Source organism: Lepisma saccharinum, chromosome 10, assembly GCF_977018435.1.
Source record: "Lepisma saccharinum chromosome 10, izLepSacc3.1, whole genome shotgun sequence".
Taxonomy (NCBI): Eukaryota; Metazoa; Arthropoda; class Insecta; order Zygentoma; family Lepismatidae; genus Lepisma; species Lepisma saccharinum.
The window spans coordinates 61,847,333-61,860,349 of NC_139238.1; the positions used below are offsets into that span (position 1 = coordinate 61,847,333).

The window sequence follows — 13,017 nt, forward strand, 5'->3', positions numbered from 1 at the left end:
GCTGAGTGGCACATTAGTGTTATTCCTCTGTAGTTCTTGCATTCCTTTCTGTCTCCCTTCTTGAATATGGGAATTAAGAAGGTTGCTATTTATGTATCCAGAATAACAAACAAACAAAAAATATGTATAATTAAAAATGATTTTATTGTTTTTCAAAATATTCTCCATGATGATCGATGCACTTTTGCATACGTTTGAACCAATTCTCATAGCACTTTGTCCATTTTGATTGAGGTATCTAGAAAACATGCATTTTGAACGCTTCTTCTGGTGTCGAAAATCATTGACCACGTAGCTTATTCTTCACGTACAGGAACAAAAAGAAATCATTGGGTGCTAAATCAGGGCTATACAGCAAATGACCAATCAATTCAATGTTTTCACTGGTTAAATACTGAGTTGTTTGGACCGATGTGTGACAACTCGCATTGTCATGGTGAAGAATGATCCTGCGTCTCTGGTTGTTTTTTCTGATTTCCCCAAAGATTTCTGGCAAACAAATGGTTGTGTACCATTCAGAATTGACAGTTCTACGATTCTCTAGTGGTACTGTAACCACATGTCAATTTTTCCCAAAAAAAACAGGCAGCCTTTTGCTTCGAAGTGCTTCTTGCACGATCAACTTTTGTTGGGTTTGGCTCATCTTGGAACACCCACACCGTTGGCTGCTGTTTGCTTTCGGGCTCATATGCATACATCACCTGTGTAGATGTTATACATGGCTTTTGAAGCACCACGATTGTATATTTTGAGTTTTGTGAGTATTTGTTTGCACCAATTGACACGAGCCTTATTTTGAGCGATTGTCCAATTATGAGGGATCCAACGCGAACAAATCTTCTTTATGGCTAAATGATCATGCAATATCTTATGTATGCTAGTCATACTAATGCCCAGGGATGCCTCAATCTCACGATATGTCACATGACAATCTTGCATTAATGTTTTCTGGCACAACAAGCGATTTTGGACGGCCTTCTTTAGATTCGTCCGTGAGCGAATGACAGCCATGATTGAATTCACTAAACCAGTGACGATATACAGTGCTTTTAGATGGTGCTTCATCGCCAAAAGTCGAAGTGAGTTGATCGATGTACTGTTGTTCAGATAATCCACGTCGAAAGTTGTAGAAAATCATTGCTCGAAAATGTTCTCGAGTTAATTCGATTGTTGGCCACCGATGAAATTTTCAAGTCCCTGTAACAAACAAAAATAACATCTGTACGCACAATGTTCTGGGTACATATACCATAGAAATGTCCAACTTTACAATGGATATATTAGATGTTACCTAGCAACATTAGTGTTGCCAGTTCCGGATACATAAATAGCAACCCTGGTATTAGTTCCTTTAAGAAGTATGATGATTTCAAAATATTCTATATTCTATGTGGGTACTTGATCTGTCTAGATGCCATATACAAAATTTCATACAAATCTGAGTTGGTGTATGATTTGACACGGAATGATCCATCACTACTATTTATAGAAATATAGATTGTAAAATTATCGAAAAGTTCATCAATAAATGACCAATTAATGCATGCTCATACACACAAAATTCTATTCATTGTGCAATGTATAGCTCATTTCCATTCTAGCACGGAGCCCAGTGTTCACCCACTTGAATGCATCCATCCAAGGACTCACAACAATAAGAGCATTTGGAGCTCAACAGATGCTCAGCAAGGAATTTGACAGTCATCAGGTAAAAACTATTTGAATCATTGTACTCTTCGCAACATCTTAATTGACTGCCCTGAAAAAATTGAAAGTCCTGAATTTGTAAATTTGGCAACATAGCTCTTCAGAGTCCACAAATAGTATCCAAATTAGCAACAGTTTCTCTTTCTAAACGAAAACACTTTTGTGAATTTCTTTCATTCTTTCACATTCAATGAAGTTAGAAACCCTAAACCAGTAATATAATATGTAATTAAACAAAACTCGTAAATTGGAAATACAAATATTAATATTTTTTAAGAGTATTAGTTCTGAAATTGAATATAGGGGAATTTTTGTGCAGTTGGAAACACTGATCTAATTCTGGAGAGAATTAACATCACATTTCAATGCAATGAAGCAAATTTCTCTCGATTTTATGCAAAATTACAGTAATGAAAATTGCACAATCCGGACGATTCTACAAAGTGTGTCTTTTCCTTGATCTGTGGCAAAAAATGGTTCGGAACTCCAGCAAAATGTTCTTGCAACTGAGATCAACTTGTTTTACAAAGTTTCACGTTAGTAATCTCCTGGAGCAGTTGGTTAGATGGTCGTCTTGTTATACTTTTTCGTCAAGAACAAAACATCGTAGGTTCAAATCTCACCCACTCCTGATTATTTTTTTTATTGTTATTTACCGAATACAAAGTGTTGTAATAATATAAGATTATATTAAATCACTGTAAATATTTATGCAATGCATACCTGGGGAATGTTTATACTCAACTTCTTGATTTTTCAGTGATTGCAGTATTTTTGGCAAGACCTTTCTATTCATTAATTTGCCAAAAGTTATGTTAACACACATTAAATACTTATATGTCATAAATATATGTTCTTAAACAGGATGTTGAAATCAATGTGTCTCGGGTTTTATAACAGGTGGAGGCTCAATGCACAGTGGTTTGGATTCCTGTTTAAACTGTAGGTCCAGTTCTGATTAGCCTATCTGTTCATAAAGTAGACTTAAAACAACAACACCACCACACACACACACAAACACATACCATCATACACACATACACAGAAATACAATGTTCTTTGTTTGTGCTCTTCACTGCGGACCTAGAATATATGTCGGATTTTCAAATGGTACAACCATAGATATTATGCTATATTCAATGTTTGAAACTACCCACCTCAGATTTTACATTGCATGTAACTGCATCCGGAAATACTGGACATAAATCACATAAATATCAACGGAAACATCCAAGAAACATAGATAAGGATTCTTGTCCAAAGCTGTTTACTTTCCGAAAAAGATTTTGTAAAGAAGTAGGTTTGAACCCACGACTTTCCATTCTGCAAGTGAACACGATCCCCCTACACCACATGGTTTACGTTATTTTTACGTTACATTCGGTTCGAGGGATGAAGACATACACAGTTCTGTTGTGGTATAGTGCATGATGACTAAGGCTCGGAAGTTGGTGACCTAAAAAAATTCGAAAGATGACCTATAAAATGACCTAAAAATAATAAAAAAATATTATAAAATATTGTAAAAATGAAAGCTTAATTTTTTCATAATTTACAAGAGAGTAAGTAGTCTAATAAGTCGATGAAGCCCATTGTTTGGTGGTTGAAACCACTGAACCAAAGAGGAAAAGAGCAACTAAGTGATAATGTAGTTTTCTTTGTTTACTTCAAGGTTACATAAAATATACCTCAAGATTTTTCTTTATAAATCATTCATCTCCTTTCCAGTGGAGGCACATAGTGGTTCGGATTCTACTTTAAACTGTAGGTCCAATCACGATTAGCCTTTCTGTGCATAAAGTGGACTTAAAACACCAAATCAACCTATTCATCTCCTTTCAGAGTGAGCCAGCCTTTTATGATATTGCAGTCGGCCAGCATCCGAAAATACAGTTCTGCTTCGCGTATACCAGAGTATAATTTCATTTAATATTTTCGATTCATGGTAATTTGCTAAAAGGACCATGTCAAGAAATCTAAATATGTAACCTTTACTAGTAAATGCATTTAAATTGCACGAAAAAACAGGGGAGGAGAAAAATAAACCTCAAAAATAAATAAAAATGCAACAAAACTGTTAAAAATACTGACAAATAAACTACAAGCAAAAAAGGCCGAAAAATGCAAAAAAAAAAAAAAAAATGTAAAATAGAAAGTGTTTTCAGGCTCTAGCTGAAGGGAAACTGACATGATATCAGGTTTAGCATTGTTTTTAAGGGTCAGAAAAAAAGTTGATTTTTCATCAACTTCCAGACCCTAATTACTCATTATGACCATTGAAAAAGTTGGAGGGTAGGAAGCGGCTTACTTAAATGTTTCTTGTTGAGGGATCGTATCATCCCATATCTCCACTTTACAATACAGAAATAAATCAGGTTCATATTTCGAAAATGACTTTCAGTTTTCCACCACGAAAATATATTTTTCATAGTTTGAAGTTAGTTAGGATGTACTTGCAAGGTATCGCATTGTTTTAATTTCACACATATTTTATATTTCATACTTTGAATATCCATTTCCCGTCTCTTTTCCTACAGTCATTGGAAAAAAGCTGAAGTTTCTTGGCAACCGGGGTCTGGTTCAAATTATTCCTTTTCGCTCTCCTGTTCCTACTTCAAACAAACAACAAAGGACTTCGTAACTAAACAATTGCTTGTTGAAAACATGCTACAGGTCTTCAAACTAGCAGCAAATTTTAATATGAGCTACCTGGAGAAGAGGTAGCATGCTTGATTCTCACAAGGAAGGTCGTAGGTTCGATTCTCCTCCTAGGCAGGACTTTTTTCAGGAGTATATCATTGGGTGTAAAGTTTATCCACCGTATTAAGAAGTTAACATTGGTCTCTGTATTTCACGAGGTGAAAGGAAATAGTAAGAGGAAGTTACTTCGATGATAGGAGGAAGTCAAATGCCACGTGGAATGCACAGAATTACGTAGAGCTAAGTCTGTGATGGTGGTTTCGAATATTACAAAGTTAGTGGGGAAAGTTTGTTAGATCTGATACTCATACATTCTGCTGAAATAAGACAAACCAGTGACGAATTAACAATCATTATGAGGTTTTGAATATTTTCTTGTCATTCACTATATAAATACTTATTAGTAGTTTCTCATCGCATTGACCTCTGTCGCAAAAACCATTTACTTATGTTAATTGGCGATTTACTCTTAGTTTTAGATGCATGGTAAGATGGTGGTTAGGGGATCGACAACAGCCATTACGAAGGAACGGACATAAAATTACCAATCTTTGCAATTTGAACTCATTAAACTATCTCCTTCTTTACAGTAATTCACAACATCACTACTTAACATTACTGTATGTTTTTTTTAGTATATCGAAATAATCAATATTTTAGGTGTCAGTGTAGAATATAAACAATACACTAACTTAAATAACATTACACTTTGCATCCTGAATACATATATGTGATTTGTGAATTAATCATGATGTGTGTGTTAACACAACATACGAACAATAACTAAAAAAAGTTTTAACCTTAAATCCTGGAAATCTGCAACTTCTAAGGGGAAAAATGTGCAGAATCCCTCAAGTGTGCATCGGATCCATTTTTTAAAAATATTCTAATATCAACGGAGAGGGTCGGATTTGAACCCGCGACCTTTCACACTTGACAAAAAATAAGGATGGCAGCACCTAACCAACTTGATGATGTTATGCCCTTAAAAACATGTTGACGTTTATAAAGACTCCCACCTTCCTGTGTTCCAAGCACATTTTCTCGACAAGTCGTGAAAAATATTATTTTTTGAGAACTCTTCGATATTATGTAAGGATTGTAAATAGAATGTCGCATAAACTGCATATAAATTTGCTTCTTTCTGTATGAACTTGATGGTGATTTTCTCCAGGTGGATAAAAACTGTATTCAGTGTTTCAAACCCCTCCAATTTCAAGTCGAGCAAGCAGAATTGTAAAAATTCCTTAAGGTTCTTTTTTAAATGTATTATTTCTGTTTGATTGTGTATTATAATAGCGGTTTATAGTTTCTAAGTTCATGGAAAGTGCGAAATTGAAAACCTCTCACCGCAGCGTTTTTCATCTAGTGGAAAGACCAACTCAAAGTTGGCTACTCTCACCTGGAGCCAAAGTGCAATGTTGCCAAATTTACGAATTTTTGACTTAGAATCCTTTCGGGGCAGTCAAATAAGATGTTGCGAAGAGTACAGTCCCTGACACTTCTGGTTTGTAATGATTCCATTGAAAGTGAATTGGTTTCTTACAACCCAGAAGTGTCTGTAACTGTTAGCACTTCCTCTTCATTCCATCTGTCCGTATCCTTTAAATCTTGCGGTAGAAGCCATCTCTTGACCATCCATCATGCTGCAAGTCCTTCCATATTTTAAAGTATGAGTTCACCATTAAAGTTCTTTTTTTGGGCTCGAACTTACCATGCCCTTTTGTGTTTCGCGGTGACGAAATCTAAAAAAATGCTAAAAAAAATGTCAACAGATCGAATCACTGTAAACTTTTTGAGTTTTATCAGCAAGGTGCATGCGAACATGAACCACAAAGATGAGATGCCATAACTCACTTCTGACGACTGCACTCTTGTACGCCAAAATATAGCACAGTCTACTTTTTAAGAGGGGAGTGAAGTATTTTTCATCCTCATTCGTTCTGGAGGAAATCAAAAGTCCTACAACAATCGGTTATACACAGAGTAAGCACTTGTGTCCATCATGACTACTCACTCAGAATGTCGGCGCATTTTTTTCTGCCACTACGGGACAGCACGGTAGTCAGTGGTACAAGGCATAGCTCGGGGAAGGTTGCACGAAGGATAAGAGTGATTGTCCGATAAGATAAGATGGTATACAACCAGATAAAGTAACTTTATATTATTTTATTAAAGTGTAGAGAGACTTTCTGACCACCTTGACAAAAATCATTTTTTTAACATTCTCATTATATTATTACTTTTCTGTTATACTTCATGCTCGGGACAATTGATGTCTTGCTTAAAGTCAACTTTACATTCACGAATAGGACCTGCAATTCAAAATTAGAATGGAGCTACTGAGGTATACCTCACTACAATTAAATCTGACATGGGACGATAGAAAAATTAAGACTGAGCCAATATAACTTTGAACAATACCAAAATATCCTAGTGATTCCCACCGATATCATACCAACACTTGAAAGTTATAACCACAATGTTATTGCAAAAATAATAAAAAATTATGCATTTTGCTTAATATCCAGGATATTTAGACTCCACAAGTGTTGGGTGGCACAGAATATTAAAAAATTATAACAGATTTAGAAAAATACTGATAAAATCTTTTTTATATTTCCAGAATCTTCACTCTTCAGCTTGGTATTTGTTCATTTCAACAGGCAGAGCATTTGGATTCTGGTTAGATTGTGCGTGTGTCATCTATTTGACATTTGTAATTCTCTGCTTTCTAATCATTGATGAAGGTAAGGACCAGTATTTCTTCTACCGTTTACTGTCCATGAGTTCTTTAAAAGTAGCAATGTAATTGTTGTAATCTTTGAAAGTACAGTAAAACCTCATTAATCCGGACCCCGATAAGCCGAACTTCACTTAATCCAGACAGGCAAAGAAATAAAAAAAAAATAAAAAAAGCAGAATGCAAGGTTTTAAATGTGGCTAGAAGTCAACAAGAGAAAGAAAAGGTATTCAACCACTGATGAAATTCTGTTTCTCGCAGACTTTGTACTGTACTGTGTAGTGTATTTAGGCCTATACCCTTCAAATACACTTGTTTTGTTGCTATAAACAGAGTTTTAATGCACTTTATACTGTTCTTTTAGGTTATTTCAGTTAATCTGGTCAACTTATCCCCCGATTAGTCTGGATTAACGAGGTTTTACTGTAATATGAAGCAATTATTAAACAGCATTGTGAAAACAGTGCAACTCCTAATGTTACATTCCTGATGCATTTGGGTTCTATACCTTTCTGGCCAAAGTGAAAGAAAAAAGTTATAAAATAAGACTGCTGAAAAAAAAAGACCTATCATTTTTCTAGCATCCATAGTAACCAAGGTAGAAATTTTTATTTAAAACCTTGTGCAATTTTAAACTTCCCACTGAAAACACACTTGGTGCTCAAGCCTTATTGCATAAAATGGGCCTTGGCGTTTAAGTGCTAAAGCAAAGCTCTAGTAAATTGATGTGGTATAGTTCGAATTAGAAACTAAATTTTAAAAATGATAAATATTTTGAACTACTATAAAATGTTGAAATTTATGAGTATCAGCATCGATATCAGCTCAGACCAAATTAAAAGTTGTTCAAAATCTTGATTAACATTAGTGTGTAACTATTCCACTCCAATTATATGCACCAATTTACAAGTAGTTTTGCTTCAAAAAATTCAAGAATTACATCAGAATATTAGAATACCTCTTATGTGATCACAAAATCCAGTTTTTCACATTTTGGACAATTTGAGTGTCATGGGACCTTTTTTGCAGGCCCCTTTAAAAGACCAAAACACCAGAAGAGTTTTGGCCAGTACTGGTAAATAAATTCCAACCAACACAGTTACATCGGTGGGTTATGAGATCAGACGCATTCTTAATCGATGAAAATACTTTCTCATACTGTACTTCTTCTACAGATTATCTTGGAGGGAACGTAGGACTTGCTATAACCCAGTCGATTACGCTGATGGGAATTCTGCAATGGGGAATAAGGCAATCAGCTGAAGTGGAAAACAACATGACTTCTGCAGAAAGAATTCTGGAATACTCAAAAATCGATCAAGAGCCACCGTTTGAAACTGACCCAGGTTGGTATGTAGACAGGATGGAAACTGGAAAGTTTTGTCTTTTTTGCAGGGAAACTATTGGAACCAGTGCTGAATGATTTGATTTTTGTTATTCAGCATCATTTGCTGGCTACCTTTGGCTGATCGTGGATGAGGATGATATGATGAAATTGATGAAGGAACACTCACAAGGAATGCTCAGGTCAGGAACTGAAGCTAGGACCCCTGGCATCAGAGCTAACCACTCTGTCATGGAGATTGGCTTGGTGCTGAATGAAAGAAGAGCTCAAACAGATTTTTTTCCTGATACCTACAGCTGTTCAATGTATGTACCATGGGTGACATGCATGAGAGTCCAGTTCTTGCCACAACACATTACACTGTAGGTCCAGTCCCGATTCACCTTTCTGTGCATTACATGGACATAAAACTTAAAAAATAAAAAAAAGTCATGGGGTGAGGTCTGGTGATCTTGCACGCCAGCATCAGGTGCTGGTCATCCTCAGATGGATGTCCTGTCCAACACCTAGATGACCTTCGAACCAGAGTGGTTAGCACAGATAACTATCATCATATCATCAATCATCCTTATCGTCGCATTTAGCCGAAAGTGGCAGAAAAGCGATGCTAAATGACAAAAATCCAAATCAAACCTTGGCAGCACTGTGTTCAGGTACTGACTAACTTCATGGTGAAAGTTAGCAGGACAGTTGTCTTGTAACTGTGTTGTCATTCCTGTTACTGTACTCTCCAGAAAAAAGAATGGCTCACATTCACATTTACTAGAGATGGCAGAAAACACACTATACTGTGTACACTTTTAGAAGGAACTTGAGTTCAGCCAATATGCAGCCAGTGCTATTGCCAAACTAACTGTTAGCAGAAGGAAAGGACAGAGAATTTGCTGTGTCCAATATTCAACTTTTTTTTTTTCTAATGCACACACAGTATATATGAGTACAGTGAAATAACATATGGCTGTGTCTGAAGGGCACAAAGAGCAGATTCGAAGTATAGTATTGATGGAAGTGACGTCACCTAGTGCAGTTCAAAAGTGTCAACTACACAAGTAATCGAGACCACAGCTCAGAGCACAGATCATTGCAGGCTTGATCAGGTGACTTCTGCACTCGTTGTTCATTTGTTTCAAATCACAGAGTAGAAAGCCAGCAACACAGGTTAAATATACGTTATAGGCCGGCAAGTTCTTCTAATGTGTGGAAATGTATGTATAATGAGATTTCTATGGTGAAAATCAAGTGCTTAAAATGCGGGGAAAACAACATGTCCTCAGTTTTATCTACTGATCGTATTTGGTGCTTCAGTCAAAGGGAAATTCGAAAGACTTTCACTTCCAGTTCACACTGCAAGATCATACTCGGGGTCGCTTTAAGTAGTGTCTTGCACCTTTCGGACATGGCCACAGTGAATATTTCTGCACAGGATTATAATATCATATCACTGCAGCATATAAAAACACAGACTGACTCAGACTTGCAATGTTCGAGGATGCCAGGATAATGAAGGGTCATTGTATATATTAAGATGAAATTAACACCCATTGTTTTCCCAAGACACAACAACTCAGCTGTGACAACATGGTGGCAACGAAAAACACAGACGGAAGCAAAATGAAAAGTTAATTGTCTGTGTGTGTTGAGACGTGTTGTTTCTTAGTGTTTCTTCAAGAAACAATAACTCCGGCTGTAGGCGATGGAAATTTATGGGACTTGGACAGATAGGTTCAAAATGTCTTGTCTTGGTTTGTTGTAAGAACGGCCCTCAAGGCCGAAACACGCCTTCTCAATAAAGATGATATTATTATTATTATTATTATTATTATTATTATTATTATTATTATTATTATTTAATATTGACAGTTCTCTAATTGCAGTTCTGGTTGATTTCCAAGGACTGTGCACAGAATCAGCCTGTATGCATTCTCTGTTTTTTTTCTCAAGTTGACAGGCAACCAGTTGATTTTCTCTTGCACAGACAACCTGCTTTTGTAAACTGTTTGCACCATGTTGGGCCTTCTTTGTGGCATAGCGGTTATGTCGTTGACCTGCAATCAAAGGGTCACAGATTCTGATAGGTTCGAGTGAAGGACATGGTAATGCAGATTAATATAAGTTGCACAAGATAAAAACCAGATGGTGAACAATTAACATATTTAATAGAAACTGGACGTTATGTCCGAAACATTCAAGTACATTGAATCACGATACAGAAAGACCAAACACAGAATACATCTGCTTACAGTTTATCTTTTTTTAGCCGTGAAGGCCAAACCTTGTAGCCATACGCTTAATACCTGGACTGTATCATCCCTCCAGGTATCCCATAAAAAAATCAGGTATGCTGATGACCGTATCTATCTGGTGGGTGGCGAATCCTGGTAGACCTTCTTGCAGATGAGTGAGGCATGCTAGGATCTGGTCCTGGGTATCTGGCTCTGCCTGGGGTAGGTTTTGGTACTGTTCCACTGGAGTTGGCTGAATTTCTATTTGGTATTGAAACATTGAAGTCGTCGCCATCTGTAGTATCGCGTGAAACATGTCTCTTTAACCACCTGGGATGTACCACTCGTGTGATTCCATCTTCTAACATGATTTTGTAGAGGATGCTATCCCAAATACGATGAATAACAACTCCTGGGATGTAATTTGGAGTACTGTACTTAGGTGATTGAACCCAAGCTGCTGAATTGATGGCGAAAGTACCATACTTAGACGAAGAGTCATCCCGAAACTTTGCTGACTTCCTCAGCTTGAACGGAGATTCACTTGACAGAGGCACATTGTTTGGTTCCCACCAAAATCTGGGCCGGTGTTACAAGACCAAAAGTGCTGGTAGGCTTCCTTTTCCTCCCAGTCGCGTGTTCTGAAGGATGAAAAGAAGGTTGGCGATTTCCATATCAAGTTCAAGCGTGCTCAGATTGGGTTTGTCAGTTATAAGTTTGACAAGAGCGTTCTTGACGGTACGAATGTATTGTTCGGCTAAGCCGTTGCTAGGGCTGTGATAAGGTGGTGAAGTAACATGTTCAATGCCATTTTTACGGCATAAGTTACGAAAGTCGAGAGAAGTGAACATTGGGCCATTGTTGGATACGATAGTATTTGCTATCCCTAGCGTGGCGCAAGATTGCATAAGCCAGTGGATAGTTTCCTGTGTGTCCAACGTATGTACAGGCCATACTTCTGTCCACTTGCTGAAGGCGTCTACTATCAGTAGGAACTTACACCCTGCAAAGAAAAACTGGTATATATGCCATCTCTCGTTCATGTACGAAGCAAGAGGCCATGAAGAATCGGGTCCGTTGTGGAGCTTAGGAGCATTAGCTCAGCATGTATTGCAGCTCGCTACAAAATCTGTAATCTGTGCTGATATGCCTGGCCACCAAAATCTGGATAGACACTGTTCTTTCATTCGAGTTGAACCTAATATGTCCATCGTGTAAGGCTCTAAGAACTTATTTCCATTTAACTGTGGGAATGATAAGTCTACCCGACGACATGAGCGTTCCCTGCTTGTACGTTACGTGAGCTCTTCTTTCGAAGAAAGGTGTGAGCTTCTTCCATTCAGCAGACATGTCAAGTTGATCTGGCCAACCACTTACTACACAGGGGACCACTAATGAGAGCATTTGGTCTTCTGAAGTGGCATTCTGTATTGAGTCTTGTGTAAGAGGAGCTACAGTGTCTTCAATGGACCCGAAATATGCATGAAGTTCTTCTTCTCCAGCTGGTATTGTGTCACGTGTTTGCATAGGCAACCTGCTTAGCAGGTCAGCAACTTCTACCTTGCTGGAATGAATTATATTATATTGATATGAAGATAAAAGTAGAGCTCATCTCATCAATATATTGGATGAATGTTTTGAAATGGCTTGATCTGGAGAAAATATAAACTTTTCAGCATGTGCGACTGTAACAATTTCGAACTTGGATCCGAGTAAAAATTTGTGAAATCGCTTGATTCCGTGAACTATGGCTAGAGCTTCTCTATACCTGGGACTATCTCTGCTCCATCTCACTGAAGGTGGTAGAAGAGCAGGCTATGGTCTGCAGACTGCCGTCTACTCGATGACACAATTGCGTGCCGCAGCCAAAAGGAGACCCTTCGGTGATTAGTACAACGAGCTTTGTTGGATCAAAAGGTACAATAGGATTGACCTGTCGAAGATCCACCATGATGCTGTCGAACTCGTGTTGGCAGTTATCATCCCAGTTCCAAGAGATGTTTTTTCTTGAGTAAAGAAAGCAAGAAGTGGAGTTTCGAAGCTAAGTTGGGTACAAACTTTCATTGAAAGTTGATCATCCCGATGAAATCTCATAATTGTGATTTGTCTTGAGGTGGTGGACAATTGAGGAAAGCCTCTAAGTTCTTGTCTGACAGCTGTATACCAGTGACGTCAATCTTGTATCCTAGATACTCGATAGATGAGGTTAGGAATTGGGTTTTGCTGGCGCTTGCTTTCACATTGTGTTTGGCCAGACGACTCAGGACATCACAAGTGCGTGTGAAGCATTCTTGTAATGT

At 37.5% G+C, this 13,017-nt stretch overlaps 1 protein-coding gene across 7 annotated transcripts in view; it reads left to right on the plus strand.

Moving 5' to 3' along the window:
- LOC145993921 (ATP-binding cassette sub-family C member 4-like) overlaps positions 1-13,017 on the plus strand; it is a 243,132-nt gene that overhangs the window by 208,620 nt on the left and 21,495 nt on the right. For all 7 annotated transcript variants that reach the window (XM_083129849.1, XM_083129847.1, XM_083129851.1 and 4 more), the window contains 3 exons: positions 1,602-1,708; positions 7,034-7,157; positions 8,326-8,496. In XM_083129849.1, coding sequence (XP_082985975.1) covers positions 1,602-1,708; positions 7,034-7,157; positions 8,326-8,496 — 402 coding nt within the window. The remainder of the gene's footprint in view (positions 1-1,601; positions 1,709-7,033; positions 7,158-8,325; positions 8,497-13,017) is intronic.